This window comes from Salvelinus fontinalis, unplaced genomic scaffold (genome assembly GCF_029448725.1).
Source record: "Salvelinus fontinalis isolate EN_2023a unplaced genomic scaffold, ASM2944872v1 scaffold_0241, whole genome shotgun sequence".
NCBI classification, from domain to species: domain Eukaryota; kingdom Metazoa; phylum Chordata; class Actinopteri; order Salmoniformes; family Salmonidae; genus Salvelinus; species Salvelinus fontinalis.
In genome coordinates, this window is record NW_026600450.1 from 205725 (window position 1) to 231425 (window position 25701).

The 25701-nt window shown below is 40.9% G+C and overlaps 2 protein-coding genes across 3 annotated transcripts in view; both read left to right on the top strand.

Moving 5' to 3' along the window:
• LOC129844857 (gastrula zinc finger protein XlCGF17.1-like) overlaps nucleotides 1-6513 on the top strand; it is a 31398-nt gene extending 24885 nt beyond the window's left edge. The window contains exon 2 of the mRNA XM_055913015.1: nucleotides 5355-6513. Within this exon, the coding sequence (XP_055768990.1) occupies nucleotides 5355-6487 (1133 nt within the window). The 3' untranslated portion in view covers nucleotides 6488-6513. The remainder of the gene's footprint in view (nucleotides 1-5354) is intronic.
• Nucleotides 1-24077, top strand: part of LOC129844855 (zinc finger protein 664-like) — a 168618-nt gene extending 144541 nt beyond the window's left edge. Inside the window, exons 1-2 of one of the 2 annotated variants that reach the window (XM_055913012.1) lie at nucleotides 13644-14316; nucleotides 22525-24077. In XM_055913012.1, coding sequence (XP_055768987.1) covers nucleotides 13938-14316; nucleotides 22525-23399 — 1254 coding nt within the window. In that variant the 5' untranslated portion in view covers nucleotides 13644-13937 and the 3' untranslated portion in view covers nucleotides 23400-24077. Of the gene's footprint in view, nucleotides 1-13643; nucleotides 14317-22524 lie in introns of those variants that run through there. The other variant, XM_055913011.1, reaches the window with a different exon arrangement.
• The last annotated feature ends 1624 nt before the right edge of the window (nucleotides 24078-25701 follow it).

The following is a 25701-nucleotide window of genomic DNA, read 5'->3' on the forward strand; positions in this document are numbered from 1 at the left end:
AGACCCACTAGAACACACCCCCATCTCCATTAACTACATCACACCTGCCCAGACCCACTAGAACACACCCCCATCTCCATTAACTACATCACACCTGACCCACTAGAACACACCTCCATCTCCATTAACTACATCACACCTGACCCACTAGAACACACCTCCATCTCCATTAACTACATCACACCTGCCCAGACCCACTAGAACACACCCCCATCTCCATTAACTACATCACACCTGCCCAGACCCACTAGAACACACCTCCATCTCCATTAACTACATCACACCTGCCCAGACCCACTAGAACACACCTCCATCTCCATTAACTACATCACACCTGCCCAGACCCACTAGAACACACCTCCATCTCCATTAACTACATCACACCTGCCCAGACCCACTAGAACACACCTCCATCTCCATTAACTACATCACACCTGACCCACTAGAACACACCTCCATCTCCATTAACTACATCACACCTGCCCAGACCCACTAGAACACACCTCCATCTCCATTAACTACATCACACCTGCCCAGACCCACTAGAACACACCTCCATCTCCATTAACTACATCACACCTGACCCACTAGAACACACCTCCATCTCCATTAACTACATCACACCTGCCCAGACCCACTAGAACACACCCCCATCTCCATTAACTACATCACACCTGCCCAGACCCACTAGAACACACCCCCATCTCCATTAACTACATCACACCTGACCCACTAGAACACACCTCCATCTCCATTAACTACATCACACCTGCCCAGACCCACTGGAACACAGCCAGCGCATTCATCAGCACCATTTTATTTCTCTCCGTCACTTTCAACTTTTAGATAATAAAGCATTTTACCTTTCTATTGAATTAAAAACAGAGGATTGGTTGATTTCCAGGTTTAATTAAGTATAATATGTAAGATGATTGATGAGAAAAGTATCGTCCAACTCTGGGGTATCTCACTGCACCCTCAAAAGCCATGTTTTGAAATATACAGACAGACAGATTAAAAGTAATTTTACATTGTATAACTGTACTTCTGACAGCCAACTTTCTAACTCCGCCCATACCTTTATGACATCATAACATTCCCAGAAGGATTATTGAGTCATTGTTAGTTTTACACTGAAGACATGACTCTGCCGTTGTGCTGTAGAATTTGTGGATTTTGTCTCTTGTATAATAAGGGACTATCATTTGTCCCAACATCACAGGCCACAGACTTTGATACAGTTAAAGACTTACAAAAGTGTTTCCGCAGTTTAAGATTAACTGAGTTTTTTTAATGCGGTTTTCCCTGTGCACCTGCCAATGTAAATCCTTTTAACGAGACAAGTTACCAGACAGGACATATTGCTAATGTTCTTCCCATTAATAACCTGAATGACAATTAACTTGTGGGCGGTGGTGGTGATGACGTCCTATTCGATAATGTCGTCCATTGGGATTCCCCCAAAAAAGAAGACGCTCTGGATTGATCACTGGAGTCAGATGTGAAGGAGGAGGTTGATCATCAGGAGTCAGATGTGAAGGAGGAGGTTGATCATCAGGAGTCAGATGTGAAGGAGGAGGTTGATCATCAGTGAACCTCTAGGATTGTGGCTGGGCTGGCGTTTCCAATTCCAGCTTGGTCATATATTTTGATACATTGAATGTTGATATTGTGAATCTATGTTATATATCTGTACCTCCTGTTTCATGAAGTGATGTCACTAAGTACTGCCCCTACATATACAATGCATTCGGAAAGCATTCAGACCCCTTCACTTTTTCCACATTTTGTTACGTTACAGCCTTATTCTAAAATTGATTCAATCATTTTTTCCCCCCATCAATCTACACAATACCCAATAATGACATCACAATACCCCATAATGACAAAGCAAAAACAGGTAAATAAATGAAAAATGTTGATTTCCTTTAAAAAACAAGGACATTTCAAAGTGACCCCAAACTTTTGAATGGTAGTGTACATCTACATGATGTATTGTTACACCATGTAGGAGCAGTATAGACCTAGTCTGTTCATTATGTACATCTACATGATGTATTGTTACACCATGTAGGAGCAGTATAGACCTAGTCTGTTCATTATATACATCTACATGATGTATTGTTGCACCATGTAGGAGCAGTATAGACCTAGTCTGTTCATTATATACATCTACATGATGTATTGTTACACCATGTAGGAGCAGTATAGACCTAGTCTGTTCATTATATACATCTACATGATGTATTGTAACACCATGTAGGAGCAGTATAGACCTAGTCTGTTCATTATATACATCTACATGATGTATTGTTGCACCATGTAGGAGCAGTATAGACCTAGTCTGTTCATTATATACATCTACATGATGTATTGTTACACCATGTAGGAGCAGTATAGACCTAGTCTGTTCATCATATACATCTACATGATGTATTGTTACACCATGAAGGAGCAGTATAGACCTAGTCTGTTCATTATATACATCTAGATGATGTATTGGTACACCATGTAGGAGCAGTATAGACCTAGTCTGTTCATTATATACATCTAGATGATGTATTGGTACACCATGTAGGAGCAGTATAGACCTAGTCTGTTCATTATATACATATACATGATATATTGTTACACCATGTAGGAGCAGTATAGACCTAGTCTGTTCATTATATACATCTACATGATGTATTGTTACACCATGTAGGAGCAGTATAGACCTAGTCTGTTCATTATATACATCTACATGATATATTGTTACACCATGTAGGAGCAGTATAGACCTACAGTAGCTTGCTAATTATTTCGATTTAGTTTGACTTAATGTAACTGCCTTAAATATGCTGTGGTAAACATTTTTTATTCGCACTAATCAATCAACACATTCCTGTCTTTGTATGTCTCAATATTATTGTATTATTTAATTAAATCCATTTAAAATAATCTTTGTCTGAAAATAAAATATGATCCTCAACTGCGTTTCCCCTCCAGTCAGCAGACGGCGATGTGCGTCTTTCAGGCGACGCTGCCAGCGTGACGTATAATCTAGTGGACGGTTCTTCATAAACAGCTCGTCAACCACCTCGGTAGCTTGCTAGCCAACATAGCCGAAAGATTCAAGCTATTTATACGCTTTCGGTCTATATTACCTACTGTGTTTTAGACACACTTCTGTCGTATCTACTTGTTAACCTATTTAATTTAATATTACGTTATTTTGTATTAGTCAGCTATAGTAGCTGGCTGGTTAAAACTTCTTGTCAATAGGGGGGCGCTGTTTCCACTTTTGAAAAAATCTTGCCCAAATTAAAATGCCTCATACTCTATTCTTGCTCGTACAATATGCATATTATTATTACTATTGGATAGAAAACACTCAAGTTTCTAAAACCGTTTGAATTATATCTGTGAGTAAAACAGAACTCATTCTGCAGCAAACTTCCTGACAGGAAGTGACAAATCCGAAATCGAGCCTCTGTTTCAGGGCTCCCCTATTAATTGCCTTGAAATCTATGGATAGACATGCACTTCATACGCCTTCCACTAGATGTCAATAGGCTGTGAGAGTTGAAATGGGGTGTCTCGCTTGATCTGAGGCCGAACAAGACCTCTTGGCATGACATGACCACTTTTCTCTTTGTGCAGCAACGCGCGGGAAGGGACCTTGCATTGCCTTCTGAAAAGTGTTCGGTATAGACGTGTAATATCTCCGGCTTTGATTTTACTTGATAAATGTGACAATATCATCGTAAAGTATGTTTTTTCAATATAGTTTTATCAGAATTTTCACCGTTTATCGGGGGGTTTGGCGTATTGCCTTGTTTGCGTCAACGGATTTTGGACAGCTTAGCACCACTTGGATAGCTTTGGCTGCTAATTCTATAGGAGAAGAGGACATTCTAAAACCAAAAAACGATTGTTCTGGACAAAGGACCCCTTGTACAAGATTCTGATGGAAGATCAGCAAAAAGTAGGACCCATTTATGATGTTATTTCGTATTTCTGTTGAAAAAGTTTAGTATTGTTATCCAGCGTTTTGGCGGGCGCTGTCTCGCTATCACGTTATAACGTAAGCTGTATGTCGTACTAAAGTTATTTTTTAAAATCTAACACGGCGATTGCATTAAGAACTAGTGTATCTTTCATTTGCTTAACAACATGTATTTTTTATTGAAGTGTATGATTAGGTATTTGATTAGATAGGTGCCTCCAAGATTTCTCCGGACAATATTTCTGCAATTTCACCATATATTCACATTGTAAAACCACGATTTGTGCCGCTAAATATGCACATTTTCGAACAAACCATATATGTATTGTGTAATATGATGTTATAGGACTGTCATCTGATGAAGTTTGCGAAGGTTAGTGAATAAATGTATATCTTTTGCTGTTTTTTTCGCTATCGCTACCGTTGCGTTGAATGAATGCGGTTGTGTGGCTGGCTACTGTAGTAAGCTAATATAATGCTATATTGTGTTTTCGCTGTAAAACACTTAAAAAATCTGAAATATTGGCTGGATTAACAAGATGTTTGTCTTTCATTTGCTGTACACTGTGTATTTTTCATAAATGTTTTATGATGAGTATTTAGGTATTTCACGTTGGTCTCTGTAGTTATTCTAGCTGCTTTGGTGAAAGTTGTGATGGTGGCTGCAATGTAAAACTATGATTTATACCTGAAATATGCACATTTTTCGAACAAAACATATGCTATACAATAAATATGTTATCAGACTGTCATCTGAAGTTATTTCTTGGTTAGTGACTTACTTTATATCTCTATTTGGTCAAATTTGTGATAGGTACCTATGCGGTAAAAAAATTGTGAAAATATGCGGTTGAGTCTTTTGCTATCGTGGTTAGCTAATAGAAAAACATATTGTGTTTTCGCTGTAAAACATTTTAAAAATTAGAAATGATGGCTGGATTCACAAGATGTTTATCTTTCATTTGCTGTATTGGACTTGTGATTTCATGAAAATTAAATTATATGATATCCCTGTCGCGTTAAGCTAGGCTATGCTAGTCAGCTTTTTTGATGGGGGGGATCCCGGATCCGGGGTTGTGACCAGGTAAAGGTTACACAGAAAGGGGCATATATTGGAGACCAAAAGTCGTCTGGCACACTGCTTAGAGTTTCAACAACATGAATAACTTATTTCTAGTCTACAATCATCGATGTTACTACTAAAATATGACTTCTTGCTAATTTTAAGACAATTGTCAAATAATTTTAACATTCATTACAGACGTCAATTGTTGTACAACATCATGGCTACGCTGTTGGCATCACCTTTTACAGTGGATTTCCACTGTTGTGGGCCTTTAATCATCTGACTTTGTTGTTCACACAGGAGAGATACGGGACTATCGTGGATCCTCTGGGGAGCCTCAACAACCTCATGATGCTGACGAGGCAGAGAAGAGTCTCTCCAGATCAGAACGCCTCAAACACCTGCAGAGATCCACAGGGAAGAGAACTCACTGCTGCTCTGACTGTGGGAAGAGATTCACCTCATCAGGCATTAGAAGTCATCAGAGAACACACACAGGAGAGAAATCTTATAGCTGTGATCAATGTGGGAAGAGTTTTACTACTTCTGGCTCTCTGACAGTACACCAGAGAATACACACAGGAGATAAACCTTATAGCTGTGTTCAATGTGGGAAGAGTTTTACTACATCTAGCAATCTGACTATACACCAGAGAACACACACAGGAGAGAAACCTTATAGCTGTGATCAATGTGGGAAGAGTTTTACTACTTCTGGCTATCTGACAGTGCACCAGAGAACACACACAGGAGAGAAACCTTATAGCTGTGATCAATGTGGGAAGAGTTTTTGTCAATCTAGTGATCTGACAGTGCACCAGAGAACACACACAGGAGAGAAACCGTATAGCTGTGATCAATGTGGGAAGAGTTTTACTACATCTGGCTATCTGACAGTGCACCAGAGAACACACACAGGAGAGAAACCTTATAGCTGTGATCAATGTGGGAAGAGTTTTACTACTTCTGGCTATCTGACTTTACACCAGAGAACACACACAGGAGATGAACTTTATAGCTGTGATCAATGTGGGAAGAGTTTTGTTAAATCTGACCAGCTCACAGTACACCAGAGAATACACACAGGAGAGAAACCCTTTAGCTGTGGTCAATGTGGGAAGAGTTTTACTACATCTGGCTCTCTGACTGTACACCAGAGAACACACACAGGAGAGAAACCTTATAGCTGTGATCAATGTGGTAAGAGTTTTGGTCAATCTAGCCAGCTGACTGCACACCAGAGAACACACACAGGAGAGAAACCTTATAGCTGTGGTCAATGTGGGAAGAGTTTTACTGCATCTAGCCAGCTGACATTACACCAGAGAACACACACAGGAGAGAAAGCTTATAGCTGTGATCAATGTGGGAAGAGATACTCTGGTAAAAGATCTCTGATCAAACATCAGAAAATACATGGAGTTTTTTCATGATAATAATTAAATAATGTCACAATGTAGATTCTTTTAGCATTGTAGTAGAAGTATTTTAATGAATGTCAATGTAGAACCCTAAATGTTTCTGGCCAGGTATCAACCTTACCTACTCTAAATAATAACCTATTACATCATATTATAGGAACGTCCCTTCTATTCCCCGCATATCCAATTCTCCCCTGGGCGCACATCCATATCTATTCTTTTCCAATTCTCTGTCAAGTGACCTATCTACTTTGAAATGTATCTGTGCTGCTTATATATGTTAACCCATTTCTCTCCTATCTTATTTCACAGCCCACCTTGCTCATTTCCTGGTCCACCCTCCCCACTCTGCTCTCAAACCTTCAAGGTCTCAACAGTGCGGGGTAGACCCATCTGTCTGCCTTTTTCTAATAACAGTCAATAACAACTATGTGTTCCTTTACAATATTAACTAAGTGTCTCACTGTTTTGACTTTATCTGCATGGATTTAAAAATAACAACAGGTCTTATAGTGTCAATCTCTAAAGTCCTAACATAACCTTAATTAACCTATCTATATCTTCTAATGGCCAATACAAATGCTTACCTTAATGTCAAGAGTTATAAACTCTATTATAATCAATTTACCTCAAAACTAGTATCCCAAATGACACAATCTCATTATTCTCACTACATTTCCCCGCGAGTGATCAAGTCGCCGGAAAATGCAATGAAAACAGAAAACAGGTCAAAATGTTACACCTACACACGTGTTCCATATCTAGACATACCAAAAGAACCCTTTATCTTCTCCAAGTCCCTTGCCTAAATAAAACTCAGAAAGTAAAACTCCTATTCCCATATGAGTGTATTCTTTTAAGATATCTTATCTCTGGGAACACGGAAACCCTTAACCTTAATGTTTACTCCAAAAAACAAAATTATGTCACCAGCATTCAACCAGGCCCCTGGGAGACCATTGGGTGCTGCAATACTGCCATCTTCTGTCCATTCTCTGCACAGCTCTCCACCCACTCTTATTCAACCTTCTCAATTTGAGCCATATTAGTTTCTTATTTTAACTATTGTTTTTTAAATTTTTAATTTTTTTAATTTTTTAATCTATTATTACCTAGTTAGACTAGAGTGTCCGTGACATACATCCATGGGGATCCGGTTATAGTTATTCTATTAACCATGTGAAAGTGCCCAGGGACACCCCAAATATCAGTAGGAATATCACAAATAAGGGGCCAGATATCCCTAGCCTTGCCCAGGGAGGGAGAAATATCCCTCTAACTGGGCGAGGTTCCTTTATCAGGGGAGGCGGAGTTTGATTCCGCATCACCTGAGTCAGGAATGTCTTCATTTGGAATCGAATTTAAGCTGTTTAAATCAGCTCTGACTTCTGTCAGTGTTCTAGAAGGGATTGGGGCTGGAGTGCAATGTGTGGGGTGGTGCCAAGGTGCGCCTGATTTACCTTTGACCTGGACTGAGTGTGAAGTAACCTCCCTCACTTCGTACCGTCCAGTCCACCTGGGTTCTAGCCACTTTCTCTTGTGGACATTAACCCCACCCAGTCACCAATTTTTACCTTCCGTCTGCCAGATCTCCCTTCTGCTTCCCCGTTGGACCTTGTGAATATGTGTGGAGAGAGCTGCAGAAAGTTCCGTCAATTATCAAACATTACAATTTGTTGTACATCAAGGGCGGGCATATGACCTCCCTTCCTTGGTGGACCAAGCATGACTCCTCCAGCCATTGTCTCATGAGGAGAGAGATGGGTGCCTGCACCTGGAGAGGCTCTCATGGCCAGCAACGCCAGGGGCAGGACTTCAACCCAAATCAACTTCAAACCTGCACATACATTTGATTGGCGCGTTCCACGAGACCTATGAGATTGTGGCCTGTACACTAACCCCATCATTAAACAACATCCATTAATCAGTTGACATTTACACATCCGACCCTATTGGTACTTGGAGCGTTTGTCATTAAACAATACACATGAGTTCGGTTTGCAGCCACTTAATGACCTATTTTGCATCCTCCCCTGCTGTTGGTATTGCCTCAACCCATTTAGAGAACCTGTCTACCATAACTAACAGGTACCTTTTTCCATTTGTCACATTGTCTTTCCCCATATCTGTGTAATCTATGCTGATGTCCTGAAAACAAGCATTTGGGACTGGGTATGAGCCCATGGGCGTTTGGTATGGTTTCTTTGGATTGTGGCTACCACAAATGCTACACTCGTCACAACACAAATCTGTCATGTCTTTCATGTGTGGGTGCCACCAGATGTGGGACACCTTCTGTAAAGTCTTTAGTTTGCCTTCGTGTGTGTGCCCATGAGCTTCTCGTATTAGTTCTGGACATAGGTTTGCTGGGGCCACTAGTCTGCCATCATGGCATCTCCACAGTTCATCAGGTCCCTTGGTGGCCTCTTTCTATGCCCATACTGAGTGTTCATAGGGTCCTGCTGTGAACTGGAGTTCTTTTATGTGTTTCTTTGTGAGCTCAGTCCGAGCTGGTTGGGTCCGTAGTACCATTTGTCTCGGGGTGTATCCGCCAGCTTTCTTGGCTGCTTTATCAGCTGCATCATTTCCCTCGCCGACTCTGTTTTTCAGTTGTTGGTGTCCTTTACACTTCATGATGGCCACCTTCTCAGGTAGTGAGATCGATTTAATCAGTTTTTCCATCTGTGTCTTGTGTTTGATTGGAAGGTTTCCTGTGGTGGTGAATTTGCATCTCAGCCATTGTGATCCATTCGTATGGATTGCTCCATGAGCATAAGCTGAGTCGGTGTAGATGTTCAGTCTTCCCTTCAGCTCTTTCCAGTGCTTGTGTCAAACCTATGATTTCAGCTAATTGGGCTGATGCAGGTTGTGGGATGGTAGCAGATTCCAAAGTCACGTGTGATCCATTCGGAAGCTGCTGCACCACTGTGTATGCTGCTATGTTCCCTTCTTCTCCTCTGTAACAGCATCCATCTGTGTACAACCATAGGTCAGGGTTGGTGAGTGGTTCGTTCCCCAGGTGAGGTCTCAGTTCCTGTGCAGCTCTTTCTGCACAGGAGTGGGGTAGACCTTCTTTAGCATTGAGTGCGACTGCCATGTTTTTGTCAGTGTTGACAAATGTGATGTGTGATTGTGTGCATTTATTCTGGATTTTCGTTTTCCTTTCAGCGCTGAACGTGAATTCTTTGCTCATCAGATATGCTGCAACCCCATGTGGGTGAATAGTTTGATTGTGGTAGTGGGTAATAGGGTTGTAGTGGTGGTTCCGACGGAGGGTATGGCTGAAGCGGGTAGGCATACGGCAGTTGGAATGGCTGCTCCTGGGGTGGGTGTATAGGTGGTCCCTGCTGGGTGAGGATGGGTAGTTGTTGTTGCTGTATCATTCGGGAAACAGTTTTTTCAATAATTTGTGAGATTTCTTGTTGGTCTTCAGCCACCATCTGTTTCTTGGGTTTCTCCCCCTTCTGAGCCTCTTTCAATTGCAGTTCCAAAAGTTGTACCTGTAGGGACTGGACTTGTGTTTCAGCCCCTCCCTTATCCTTGTTGTATTGGGTGATGTGGTGATGCTCATGGGAGTTGAACTGAGCCTGGGGAATTGCCATTAACCCCACAGTACCCCTGAGATGGGTTGGGGCCGATGGGCTGCTGTGGTGGTAGGTGGGGCATCATTATTGTTGGGCCTGCCCTCTTTGGTGTCAGTTGGTGCTCCAGTGCCCACCCCCATCGTATCAGGTTTCCTGTAAGGGAGAGCTTTCCTAATTTCCTCAATCGCCCATAATCCTATTTTCATCTCAGCCTCTGCCTTTTTCCTTTGCTTTGTTCCTGCCTTTTTAAATAAGTGACTCTTATTCTTCTCAACTTCACATTCTATCCCTTGCTTCACTGCTTCCTCCAATTCTTTCTCCATAATGAGGAGTTACCCTTTTGATGGGGCGACTCCACTAAGGAAACCTGCTTGCGTTCATCTCAGCCTCACTTCTTCCCAAATTCTTTTAACGGGTTTGTAGTGTAATCTCCCGCCTGCTCTGTCTTTCATTCTCTGATCTAAATATTCGTTGAATTTGTGTTTGGGGACGATAGTCGTGGTTATTTTGTCTGGGTCTATTATTATCTTTGTATACTTTAGTGTATTATGGGGGAGGGGAATTATGTGTGTCTGTAGTTGGTGTCTTAATAAGTCCAGCATATGTCCAAGAGAAATGAGGAGTATGTGTATTTTTGTATAAAATATGGCTTATGTTGAAATGTAGTTATTACTAGTTTCCAGTCTCTATTACAATTTCTTACACCAGCCAGCTAACGTTAGCTATATGCAGTTGTCTTAGCCAGCTAACGTTAGCCATATGCAGTTATCTTAGCCAGCCAGCTAACGTTAGCTTTATGCAGTTATCTTAGCCAGCTAACATTAGCCATATGCAGTTATCTTAGCCAGCCAGCTAACGTTAGCTTTATGCAGTTATCTTAGCCAGCCAGCTAACATTAGCTATATGCAGTTATCTTAGCCAGCCAGCTAACATTAGCTATATGCAGTTATCTTAGCCAGCCAGCTAACATTAGCTATATGCAGTTATCTTAGCCAGCCAGCTAACATAAGCTATATGCAGTTATCTTAGCCAGCCAGCTAACGTTAGCTATATGTAGTTATCTTAGCCAGCCAGCTAATGTTAGCTATATGCAGTTATCTTAGCCAGCCAGCTAACATTAGCTTTTTGCAGTTATCTGCGCCAGCCAGCTAACATTAGCTATATGCAGTTATCTTAGCCAGCTAACGTTAGCCATATGCAGTTATCTTAGCCAGCCAGCTAACGTTAGCTTTATGCAGTTATCTTAGCCAGTCAGCTAACATTAGCTATATGCAGTTATCTTAGCCTGCCAGCTAACGTTAGCTATTTAGCCAACTAGCTATTAGCCTAACCAGCGTAGCCAACCAAGCTAACGTTAGCTATTTAGCCAACTAGCTATTAGCCTAACCAGCGTAGCCAACCAGCTAACGTTAGCTATTTAGCCAACTAGCTATTAGCCTAACCAGCGTAGCCAACCAGCTAACGTTAGCTATTTAGCCAACTAGCTATTAGCCTAACCAGCGTAGCCAACCAGCTAACGTTAGCTATTTAGCCAACTAGCTATTAGCCTAACCAGCGTAGCCAACCAGCACCGAGACCATTTAGAACCAAACTAACAAAACCTAAACGTGTTTGCAGATCAAAAGATCAGAGACAAACAGAATGATGGGAGAAAATTAACCTTCAGAAGTCATTGATCAATGCTGATAAAGTAACACACTGCTTAAATAATAATGAGTAGTTATTTATGACGTATAGTGATTTGTAGATCAGTCAGTCGCCTGCAGTGTCGAACCAAACCAAACCAATCAGGTGGTTGTTCGATGAAACGAATCTTCAGACGTCATTGATCACGTGCTGCTGATAAAGTGATACAGGCATCAGCACACTGCTTTGAAGTTTAATGCTTTCAAGTTCTCGTACCTCCGGTATCAAACATAACATCCCCATCGAAAAGTTGACAATACAAAAAGGAACAAGCAGGTTGATTTCCTCTGTCATTTTGAGCCCACCGCAAGAAGGCACCAGAGCCCACCGTGCTAACGGGTTCCCACTAGATAACACAACCACACAGTTAATGAAAAGCATGAGGTGAAGCTTGAGCTAGATATCAACCTATCGAGCTAGTATGACCTTCCTGGTCTCTCAAGTCAGTGAGTCAACACAGGAAGGAGCAATGGATGGATAGTTCATTTATTTCCAAAGCTGCAATGATGGGACACACACAGTATGGATGAATGATCAGTAGTGACGGGATATAAATAGCACTCCCACAGCAATTCTACATTAATCTGCCCTATAATATACTAACAAAAAAACTATTGAAATGTCTATCAAAGTCATTGTGATCGTATAGTGGATTTAACCATTCCTACTAATTCCTAATTTACTATTATAAATGAATCAATTGTTTCCATGTGTCTCATATTCACTACATCAGAATAAACTGTCATCCATTTTAGTATCAAAATATATCAAATTAACCTGAAAAATGACTCAATGTCCCCCTCTACAGGCGAGGAAGTATAATACACCTAAACTAACAAAACCGGGCTAATAAACTGTCTGAAGTTCATGAGTTTATAAAACATATACTTTATACATTTGTCATAAATGACCTGCATTGATGAGACACACAGTCTGAATGAACGATCAGTAGTCGCCAGGGTAAAAATAGCACTCCTAAAGAAGATGCATTTACCAATTTGAAAGAGGGAACCTTAGCATAAAACCCACATGGAAAACTGAGATTTGGCAAATAACATATAAAGAGAGGCTTATTTGACGCCAAACCAACAACAGTAGTTACTAAAACATAAATTGCTAATGTATGATTTAAAAGATGGATTTTATGATGTAATGTCAACTTTATATATTTCTATCCCGGGACTATTCAATTTTGAACTCACGAAGAGCAATTCTCTATAAATCTGCTGTGGATTACCCAGAATCCCGAAATAACAAATAACAAACCAACCATTCCAGTGTTATTTTTTTTACTTGCTATATTGTATTTACTTCGCCACCATGGCCTTTTTATATATATTTATTTATTTATTTATATATATATCTTGTTTGCCTTCACCTCCCTTATCTCACCTCACTTGATCATATTGTATATAAACTTATTTTCACTGTATTATTGACTGTATGTTTGTTTTACTCCATGTGTAACTATGTGTTGTTGTATGTATCGAACTGCTTTGCTTTATCTTGGCCAGGTCGCAATTGTAAATGAGAACGTGTTCTCAATTTGCCTACCTGGTTAAATAAAGGTGAAATAAATAAATAAAAATAAAAAATGAATACATATGTGATAATTCAAAAACAAAACTGGTTGTGCGTATAGGGAACCAGATCGTGAACACAACTAAGTTACTAAGTCTTTAACCACACTGTATTGTTACACTGGTGAGTAAAAACTCATGCTTCCTACACTAACTTTTTGTCTGAACATTATAATATATATTTTACGTCACACTAGCGTCATTGTCTTAAAGTCGCACATCTCCATCGCAGTCAGAGGTTCAGACTGAGCGTTACCCACTCCAGTCAGCAGATGGCGGTGTGCGATTTTAAGGCAATGCGTTTAGTGTGACGTATAATCTAGTGGACGGAACGCAATGCTGTTAGTGTGACGTATAATCTAGTGGACGGAACGCTTCTTTCAGCAGCAGCAACAGTTAGTCCGCCACCTCGGTAGCTTGCTAGCCAAAGTAGGCGAACCCATAAAGCTCTTTAGACGCTTTAGTGTATATTAGCCACTGTATTTTAAACCCTTGTCTGTCGTCTAGTTGGTTAGTTATCCTATTTAATTTCATATTTACGGTGCTGTTGTTATTATTCAGCTAGCGGGCTGGTTAAGTTAGCATTAGCCTAGCTAGCTAACATCTCCGACCATGAGTTCACTAAATTACTCTCTTCCTGCTGAAGAAGAGACGGTCTGTTGGACGGAGAAAGAAGCTCTCATCAAAGAGGAGGAGGAAGAGAAGGATGTTACAATACAAAAACAAGTAGAGGGTGAGGTTGTTACAGGGAAAGAAGAAGAGAAAGACGTTACAGTGAAAGAGGAGGAGGGTGTTACAGTAAAAGATGAGGACGATTCAGTTTTTGAAGTGAAAGCGGAGGATGGGGAGTTTACGGTCTCATCGGAAGAAGAGGAGGAAGAAACTGAATATCTGGGCCCGATTTCCCAAACGCAATTTAAGGCATCCAGTGGTTCTAAAGATGAACTTAGCCATAAGATGGTTTTGAGAAACCGGGCCGTGATTACCACTGGTAAGTACTGTCTTAAATACAGAGGTACAAACTCTGCAGTTGTTGAACTGATGTTTGGTGTTAAAAGGGAAATCTGTAATAACCATTGATTCTTGGAGAATATAACACATGCATCATGAGCTTAGTTCAACTGTTGTTCCCCATCAGAACCCAAAAATAAGCTTTTTTTACTCCAATGTTTAGAAACAATGTAAATCAACAGCCTCAACATTGTTAAAACTATAATGTTGATATCATGGATGGTCAGTCCTTTCATCCATAGGTCTGTCTATGAATTTGAGAGTACTTAAGTGTCTCCAGGCCCATCATCATCTTATTACCAAAACAGTGGTGGAATGACTGCTTTGTTATTGTTTCAACTTCAGATTGGTTGATTGATGTGTGGCTTTTTTAAAGGGACAACCTAGGATTTAAACAGCAACAAAATGGCTGCCAAGAGACTTGGTTTGGTAAACAGCTGAGGGATGGGGGCTGGAGAAATGTAACCACTCTCAAATTCATTGAGAAAGCTATTGTAGCAACCGTAACCCAACACCTAGCGATCTCGTCAAGAAGTTCAGACATCTTGGCGTAACAGTTATAAGGTGTTGGCTTGACGGTCACTAGACCCAGGTTTGAGTTCAGCTCAGGGCAACCCCCTGAATTCACTACACTATGAATACAAGTACTGGCCATCCATGATATCATAATGATAGTTTTACCAGGTTTCTAGGATATATAGTATATTCTAGTATTCATCCATGATGTCATAATGATAGTTTAACCAGGTTTCTAGGATATATAGTATATTCTAGAATTCATCCATGATGTCATAGTGATAGTTTAACCAGGTTTCTAGGCTATATAGTATATTCTAGAATTGCCAGTGTAGATTTCCTGTGGAGGCTAATGATTAGAGCTGTTAAGTCATTGTATAATATTCAGCCAATTTTTTTTCATGCCTTTACATTAATGGCAAGACATACCTAGATGCAATTACATTCATGAATTGGTTTGAAACCTTTGTTTTAAACCCTTCTCAAAGTTGGTGCCTTGACAGATTTGTAAAAAATGGTTTGTCAAGAAACACTATTTATTTATTTAAATGTAACCTTTATTTAACTAGGCAAGTCAGTTAAGAACAAATTCTTATTTACAATGACTGCCTACACTGGACGGTGCTGGGCCAATTGTGCGCCGCCCTATGGGACTCCCAATCACGGCCGGTTGTGATACAGCCTGGATTTGATCCAGGGTGTCTGTAGTGACGCCTCAAGCACTGACATGAACTGTCCGCTGCGCCACCTCGGATCCCCAAAATCATGTTCTAGTGCTGTCCCCAACTAAAAGACATCTTGGTCAACCAAGAGTCATCTGTTCTTTCTACCAATCGCCCCATGTGTTTTTATAAAATCTGTATGTACTGAACTTGTATGATGCTTTAAGCATTCTGTTTGATTAAATAATTAAGACACACAAATGACTCGAAGTCATAACTAGAGGGAGCCGCTCGCCAACATAACCTGACTACAGGGAGCCGGTCATCAACATAACCTGACCAGAGGGAGCCGGTCGTCAACATAACCTGACCAGAGGGAGCCGGTCGTCAACATAACCTGACCAGAGGGAGCCGGTCGTCAACATAACCTGACCAGAGGGAGCCGGTCGTCAACATAACCTGACCAGAGGGAGCCGGTCGTCAACATAACCTGACCAGAGGGAGCCGGTCGTCAACATAACCTGACCAGAGGGAGCCGGTCGTCAACATAACCTGACCAGAGGGAGCCGGTCGTCAACATAACCTGACCACAGGGAGCCGGTCGTCAACATAACCCGACCACAGGGAGCCGGTCGTCAACATAACCCGACCAGAGGGAGCCGGTCGTCAACATAACCCGACCAGAGGGAGCCGGTCCTCAACATAACCCGACCAGAGGGAGACGGTCGTCAACATAACCTGACGAGAGGGAGCCGGCCGTCAACACAACCTGACCAGAGGGAGCCGGTCGTCAACACAACCTGACCAGAGGGAGCCGGTCGTCAACACAACCTGACCAGAGGGAGCCGGTCGTCAACACAACCTGACCAGAGGGAGCCGGTCGTCAACACAACCCGACCAGAGGGAGTCCCCCCTCCGCTGCTGGACTTCGTAAATTCTGCCGTTTTGCTCCTGAGGTTTGCAGTAATAGACTAATAGACTACAGATAGATAGACTAATAGACTAGTAATTTATCTGACCATTTCTACCAATCTGCGTGCCAGTTATGATTTTCATATGCACATTTTACTGGAACAGTTTCATTTAATTTATAATAGTATCTCAAAATTATTGTCTGTGATTAATCTACATTCTATCTAAATGAAAATTATACAAATCTAAAAGTAACTGTTATTGCCATTGTGACATCATGATGAATTCTAGATGCCAACTATGTAAAGATAGCCGACATAAAGCCAACAAATAAAAACATTGCATTCTGCAGGTAGAAAATATCCTGATAAAAATAAATATCCTAGAAATCACATTGGCTGCACATGGCCTGTCTACTACAAACTTGAAACATTGTTTCAACTATCAACTGGGTCAGGAAACTCGGATAGCAAGCTAGCAACATTATATAAAATATTCTAGGCCCTCAGTTTCCTGCTCCAGTGAGTTCTGGACAGACACAGCTATAGGCTATTTGTGCAAAGGATAAGAAGTAATCAGGTATTTTATGACATTTCCACTGGATCATAGAATTACGTTTTTCCCTTTAATGCTGAGTGGTTATCGAAAGGGTGAGAGCTGGAAATATTTTACGAAAATACTTTGAGGAACTATTGTCATTCACAATTGATTTTGATTTTTTTGCATTTGATTGTGATTTTTACTTGCTGTTTTACTTTGAGGAACTATTGTCATTTTTAATTGATTTTGATTAGATTTTGTTTGCTTGCTGTTTGGAGGTGAGGAAAAAGTTACTTTGAGAAGCTCCACAACTCATTAGTGGTGCAGCGTTAAGACAATGTGAAATACTATCAGACATCCCCAAATGGGCACATTTATAGGCCTACATTTGTGTGCCGGCCAGGTAGACTAGTCCTACTACTATATGTGTAATCAGGTGTGTGTGTCCTTACTCAACATTGACAGGAGTGTTTCAAACAAAAGACAACAAATAAACTGACAAAACTGGCGCATATTGTAGGGTGAAGTCTGGGTGGTCTGCCATGGGCTGTTTCATTTAGTATCCGTAGGGGTCGGCATCGGGAATGATTGTATTTCCCCGTAGTATGTTGTACCGAAGTTGAATGACTGAAAGGGAGTGTAACTTTGATTATAATTACTCTTCCCTTAAGGAGGGAATCGAGGTTCAACACCTGTTTGTCCCCCCCCTTTCCTGGGTTGGTGAAGAGCGGCATTACATTTTAAGGAATAAATCCAAGCCTCACTCTCATCACCTGTGGACGGTGGTGCTTCCAGCGAGGCGTGGATTTAATAGTATGTTGTACCTAGTTTCCCTCCTTCAGGGAACAGTAGTTATAGTCATAGCGTTAAGGTTGTCATATGATGAACTTCAACTGAAATACTGGATCTTGCTGTAGGACAGTTTTTTTGTATTCTGAAAAGCAACAGTTTTCATGGGCACAGAAATACTAAATAATTTCAGAGTTTGCTAAATCCAATGGTTTTAACTGAGTCATCTTGTAATCCAAGATGGTGTAGCATTAAGACCTGTTTGTTGTAAATGGTATGTATTTTTCGTCTTTTTGTATATATTGCAATATATTTTAATCTTTTTCCATTTTTAAATTAAATATACCTTCCGGCAACCAGCCTCACCCATTATGATACGGATCAGCATTTTTTTTTTTTTTTTAGACCTTATAGCTAGAACCTCCATCAGCAGCTAGCCATCAGAAGCTAACCAGCTAATTAGCTACTAGATATTTAGTCATTGTTAGCCACTGCTAAAGGCCTTTACCTTTTTAGCTCAGACACCAGCCGCTTTTAGCCTGGATAGTACCTGCCAGTCTGCACAGCGCGATATCAACCCTGAGCATATCGGACTGTTTTTCTCCACTACATCACCGTATTCCTGCCGTAAGCTCTGGACCATTACACCGGATAATCGCAGCTAGCTAGCTGCCGCCGAGTGGCCCAGCCCCTAAGCTATCCTTGAGCCAGGCCCATCTCCCGGCCTGCTCAGTGGACCCTATGATCACTCGGCTACACAGCTGATGTCTCCCAGACTCTTCACTAAGACGACTAGAAGCCTCTACATCACCGGATTCCTGCCGTAAGTTCTGGACCTTTGCACCGGATTGGCTACAGTGGCTAACACCCTTGTCCCGAAGCTAGCACCAGTTAGCCTCGAGCCAGGCGCGGCTCCCGGCTAGCATAGTAATGACTACCTAGCGGCTTCCCTGGTTCATATATTGCTGTTCACTGGACCCTATGATCACTTGGCTACATAGCTGATGCCTGCCGGACTGTTCATTAATCACGGTTCTCCATTTTGTTTATTTTGTTTCTGTTGGCCCCAGCCTCGAACTCAGGCCCTGTGTGTAATTAACTGACTCTCTCAGCCCATTCATCGCCATTTTACGTGTTTTTGTTGTCTTAGCTGATTAACTGTTGTCTTAGCTAGCTCTCCCAATCAACACCTGTGATTGCTTTATGCCTCGCTTTATGTCTCTCTAATGTCAATATGCCTTGTATACTGTTGTTTAGGGTAGTTATCATTGTTTTGTTTTACTGCGGAGCCCCTAGTCCCACTCAACATGCCTCAGAGAACTCTTTTGTCCCACTTCCCACACATGCGGTGACCTCACCTAGCATAACTGGTGCCTCCAGAGATCCAACCTCTCTTATCGTCACTCAATGCCTAGGTTTACCTCCACTGTACCCGCACCCTACCAAACCCTGTCTGTACATTACATTATGCTCCTTTTATTCTCTGTTCACACCGCACTAGATGACCAGTTCTGATAGCCTTTAGCCGTACCCTCATCCTACTCCTCTGTTCCTCGGGTGATGTAGAGGTTAACCCAGGCCTTGTGTGTCCCCAGGCACTCTCAATTGTTGACTTCTGTAACCGTAAAAGTCTTGGTTTCATGCATGTTAACATCAGAAGCCTCCTCCCTAAGTTTGTTTTTCTCACTGCTTTAGCACACTCCGCCAACCTTGATGTCCTTGCTGTGTCTGAATCCTGGCTTAGGAAGGCCACCAAAAATTTGGAAATTTCTATCCCCATATACAACATTTTCCGTCAAGATAGAACTACCAAAGGGGGAGGAGTTGCAATCTACTGCATAGATGGCCTGTATAGTTCTCGGGGTTTCGCCTGCTAAATAAGTTCTGTTATACACACAGACATGATTCAAACATTTTTAGAAACTTCTGAGTGTTTTCTATCCAAATCTACTAATAATATGCATATCTTATCTTCTGGGGATGAGTAACTGGCAGTTGAATTTGGGTATGCTTTTCATCCAAACGTGAAATTGCTGGCCCCTATCCTAGAGAAGTTAGATAACGATCAAACGATCACCCCTCATCACTGTCAAACGCTCCCTAAAACACTTCTGCAAGCAGGCCTTTCTAATCGACCTGGCCCAGGTATCCTGGTATCCTCCCGTCGGTAGAGGATGCCTGGTTGTTCTTTAAAAGTAAATTCCTCACCATCTTAAATAAGCAAGAAATGTAGAACTAAGAACAGATATAGCCCTTGGTTCACTCCAGACCTTACTGCCCTCGACCAGCACAGAAACATCCTGTGGCGTACTGCACTAGCATCGAATAGTCCCCGCGATATGCAACTTTTCAGAGAAGTCAGGAACCAATACACACAGTCAGTTAGGAAAGCAAATGCAAGCTTTTTCGAACAGAAATTTGCATCTTGTAGCTCTAACTCCAAAAAGTTGTGGGACACTGTAAAGTCCATGGAGAATAAGAGCACCTAATCTCAGCTGCCCACTGCACTGAGGCTAGGAAACACTGTCACCACCGATAAATCCACGATAATCGAGAATTTCAATAAGCATTTCTCTATGGCTGGCCATGCTTTCCTCCTGGCTGTGATGATGATCCGCCGCCATTGTGGCAACCCCTATTACTAGTCTGTTCAACCTCTCTTTAGTATCGTCCGAGATTCCTAACGATTGGAAAGCCCCCTCTTCAAAAGGGGTGACACCCTAGACCCAAACTGTTACAGACCTATATCCATCCTGCACTGCCTTTTCAAAGTCTTCGACAGCCAAGTTGACAAACAGATCACTGACCATTTCGAATCCCACCGTACCTTCTCCGCTGTGTAATCCCGTTTCCGAGCTGGTCACGGGTGCACCTCAGCCTCGCTCAAGGTACAAAACGATATCATAACCACCATCGATAAAAGACAGTACTGTGCAGCCGTCTTCATCAACCTGACCAAGGCTTTTCGACTCTGTCAATCACCATATTCTTATCGGCAGAATTAACAGCCTTTGTTTCTCAAATGACTGACTCGCCTTGTTCACCCACGACTTCTCAGACAGAGTTCAGTGTGTCAAATCGGAGGGCCTGTTGTCTGTAGCTCTGGCAGTCTCTATGGGGTACCACAGGGTTCCATTCTCGGACCGACTCTTTTCTCTGTATATACCAATGATGTTGCTCTTGCTGCGGTTGATTCCTTGATCCACCTCTACGCAGACCACACCATTCTGTATACATCTGGCCCTTCTTTGCACACTGTGTTAAATAAAGGTGAAATAAAAAATAAAAAAACATTTAAAATAAAATCTTAACTTTATTGACAACACCCAAATAGATACTGCGGTTCTTCAATAATTCTATATAAAACAATTCTTAATACTGTAGCAAACATTACTCAGGACATTCAAACGAGCCTTACAATTATAATCCAAAGTAGTGTGAAATGTACTCATAAGCAACCTGGAAATGGAGGTTACTCCCCTGAGTTTCCCCCATTCACATTCAGAATACATTGTGAAAAACTAAAATCTTTGCTCACCATTTTTGCTCAAGGCAGATATACTACATCCATAACTAGTGGTGTCCTCATTACCAGATATACTACATCCATAACTAGTGGTTTCCTCATTACCAGATATACTACATCCATAACTAGTGGTTTCCTCATTACCAGATATACTACATCCTTAACTAGTGGTTTCCTCATTACCAGATATACTACATCCATAACTAGTGGTTTCCTCATTACCAGATATACTACATCCATAACTAGTGGTTTCCTCATTACCAGATATACTACATCCATAACTAGTGGTTTCTTCATTACCAGATATACTACATCCATAACTAGTGGTTTCCTCATTACCAGATATACTACATCCATAACTAGTGGTTTCCTCATTACCAGATATACTACATCCATAGCTAGTGGTTTCATCATTAGCAGATATACTACATCCATAGCTAGTGGTTTCCTCATGACCAGATATACTACATCTATAACTAGTGGTTTCCTCATTACCAGATATACTACATCCACAACTAGTGGTTTCCTCATTACCAGATATACTACATCCATAACTAGTGGTTTCCTCATTACCAGATACACTACATCCATAACTAGTGGTTTCCTCATTACCAGATATACTACATCCATAACTAGTGGTTTCCTCATGACCAGATATACTACATCCATAACTAGTGGTTTCCTCATTACCAGATATACTACATCCATAACTAGTGGTTTCCTCATTAGCAGATATACTACATCCATAACTAGTGGTTTCCTCATTACCAGATATACTACATCCATAACTAGTGGTTTCCTCATTACCAGATATACTACATCCATAACTAGTGGTTTCCTCATTAGCAGATATACTACATCCATAACTAGTGGTTTCCTTATTAGCAGGGAGGAGTTTCTGCAACCAAATTGCGTGTGCATCGCCCTCGTGCCGCAATTTTAGCAAACACAGAAAGGGGCCTATATTGGAGACCAAAAGTCATATGGCACACTGCTTAGGATTTCAACAACTTGAAAAACGTGTTTGTAGCCTGCAATCATCGATGTTACTACTAAATGTGAAAACAAGACTAAATCTGACTATTGTTGCTGTCTTGACTGGCTTAATTTTCAAATTTAACAGACGTCAATTGTTGTACAACTTCATGGGTATGCTCTGGGCATCACCTTTTACCTCAAATAAACAGTGGATTTCTGCTGTTGTGGACCTTTAACCATCTGTCTGACTTTGTGGTTCACACAGGAGAAAGACGTGACTATCGTGGATCCTCTGGGGCGCCTCAACAACATCATGATGCTGACGAGGCAGAGAGAAGTCTCTCCCGATCAGAACTCCTCAAGAAACACCAGCAGAGACCCACAGGAAAGAAATCTCACTGCTGCTCTGACTGTGGGAAAAGATTCAACTACTCATCACACCTTAAAATACATCAAAGAATTCACACAGGAGAGAAACCTTATAGCTGTGATCAATGTGGGAAGAGTTTTGTTAAATCTAGCCGCCTAACTACACACCATAGAACACACACAGGAGAGAAATCTTATAGCTGTAATCAATGTGGGAAGAGTTTTAGTCAATCTAGCTCTCTGACAGTGCACCAGAGAATACACACAGGAGAGAAACCGTTTATCTGTGATCAATGTGGGAAGAGTTTTGTTCGATCTGGCCATCTGACAGTGCACAAGAGAATACACACAGGAGAGAAACCTTATAGCTGTGGTCAATGTGGGAAGAGTTTTTATTCTGCTAGCTATCTAACTATACACCATAGAACACACACAGGAGAGAAACTATATAGCTGTGATCAATGTGGAAAGAGTTTTTCTTCTGCTAGCTATCTAACTATACACCATAGAACACACACAGGAGAGAATCCGTGCTGTGATCAATGTGGGAAGAGTTTTTCTACTTCTAGCTATCTAACTATACACCAGAGAGCACACACAGGAGAGAAATCTTATAGCTGTGATCAATGTGGGAAGAGTTTTTCTACTTCTAGCTATCTAACTATACACCATAGAACACACACAGGAGAGAAACCTCATAGCTGTGATCAATGTGACAAGAGATACTCTGATAAAAGATCTCTGATCAAATATCAGAAAATTGATATATGAAGGAGTTGTTTCATGATATCAATTACTTAATGTCACAATGTAGAATGTTTTAACATTGTAGTAGGAGTATTTTAATGTCTCAATGTAGAATGTTTTAATATATAGTATATTAATATACTCTGCAGTCAGTCAGTCAGAATGTCACAATGTAGAACCCTAAACGTTTGCCCCCTTATCAATTGGTTTCAACATGATATGGATATTAGGCTCATTGGGGGAAAATCCAGGCTCTGAATTGAAAGAGTACTATTTATGTGATTTAACACAAAGTGACCAACAAAAAAAGAGTTGTCCTCTATCCAGAATCAACTGATTTCAACATAATATCGATGAGTTAGCGACCCCTACATTTAAATGCATCACTCCAAAATGTAGCTGACTGTCTTCTGCAGGTTGTCCTCTAACCAGTGAGGTAAAAGATATCTCCCATTTCCATGTGTTTTTTTAGTTGTGTTAGTTTCAACAGCAAGTACAACCTGATTTCCCCCCTAATCGATATCAGTGATTTATTGCTACTTGTCAAAACAACAGTGTTTCTGGTGCTTATGCAGTTTATAAGGTGCTTGTTTTTAAAAAGACTATTGTGGCAGATGTTTGTGTATATACCACATGTTAGGTTTTCAATTTATCCCAAACTGTTTCTGCATATTGGTTATTGATTTGGACACGTTAAAACTGTGTTTTGATATTGGGGCTATCCCACCTAGCAAAATGTAATTGAAAAGACGTTGAAAATAATACTATGCAATCAAATATTTCATATAACATTTAGTAATGAAAATTATTCATGCAACCAACTAATAATTTTTTGGGTACAATTATATTGACATTGTTGCCCTGTTTTTAGAATATCAGGGTTAATTCTCACATGTGCCAAACCAAATGTACTAGAGCATGACATTGGGGACTGGGTCCCGATCCAACAACATGCCTATCTAGTGAACCCTGAAAAGAGAGAGAAGCTCCACAGTGAGGTGGAAAGTTACTACGGATATTGCAGGAGTTGCCTCTTGAAATCAGACATGTCCGTGGTGAGGACAACCTGGTTGCTGATTGTCTCAAGGGTGGGCAGTCAAAATGTTTTGCGTTTAGCCAATGCATTGCCATGGATCACAGTTTATTTTTACTGCACGTTTTTCCGTATTGGAGATGAGTTTTGTTTGGGCTCGTTCCAAGGGGACGAGAGTTCTAGAAGCTAGTGAGTTTTAGGAAGACGAGAGTTCTAGAATCTATAGAAAGAAAAATCTTTGTGGGAATAATAAAAAATAAATATTGTTTTTAATTGTTGTTTGCCAGTAGACAGACACCATGTTTATATTGGTGACGGTGAAGCATTGTAGTTGATTATAATGTGAAATGGAAGTTGTTTTCTGTTGTTGGTGAGCAAACTCTTAAGGTGTTAGTTAGTCTTTGGTTTTTCCATTTATGTTTTGAGGTTGGACTTTAGCTCGTTAGCACGTAGGGCACACTGATTGGTGTCACCTCGTTAGTCAGTATGTGTTACACCTGTGCTGGCTTCTCCATCCCGTTAGTGGGAAGGTATTTCACCTGAGCTGGTCCAGGTTCTATTTAAGAGTGTCTGGCCCAGTGCTCCAGTTGTCTTGATGGATGTGGAGAGTCAACTCCTTTAGTTGCGCCACATTTTTGGTTTGCTTCCTATCTTTAAGTTTGGTGTGGGTTTTTCTTTTGTTTGCCTCGTCTTGGGCATATTTAGTGGGTCTCATGGTGGGTGTCTTTTAGGTCCCAGTTGTTACTAGTCAACTTCCAGTGGACACCCCCATAGTGTCTTTCAGAACCCCTCCTAAAAAACAAGCTTATATTTTGGGTTGGATATTGCATCCAAATAATATTGTAACATTTTAATCAATGGCTTTTCCTTAGGATGCTCATTAGTCTTTAAGTTGTTATTGTTTTTTTATCCTCTTATGTTTGTGTTCTAAATATTTCTGTTTATTTTCATAGTTTTTTCCTGTGAAGCCATTGTGTTGCATCCATGTCTGAAATGTGCTGTATAAATAAAGCTTGATTTGAACATATTGCATTTGATGCATATTGAGATGCAAAACAAATGAACCCAATGACCAAAAGCAACACATATCTTGGTCTTAGTATGAAAATAATAATAATAATAATCCCACTATGTCAATGTACGTTTTGTATCACTGTATCACTTTTCAACCAACCCAGTCTATTTGTTGAAATCAACAATACGTCAAAGGATTCAACTACTGAAAACTGAAACAAACAAATGGATCAAACAGATCAATCCCACTTTTCCAGCCTGCTGAAGGCGTGGTGGAGT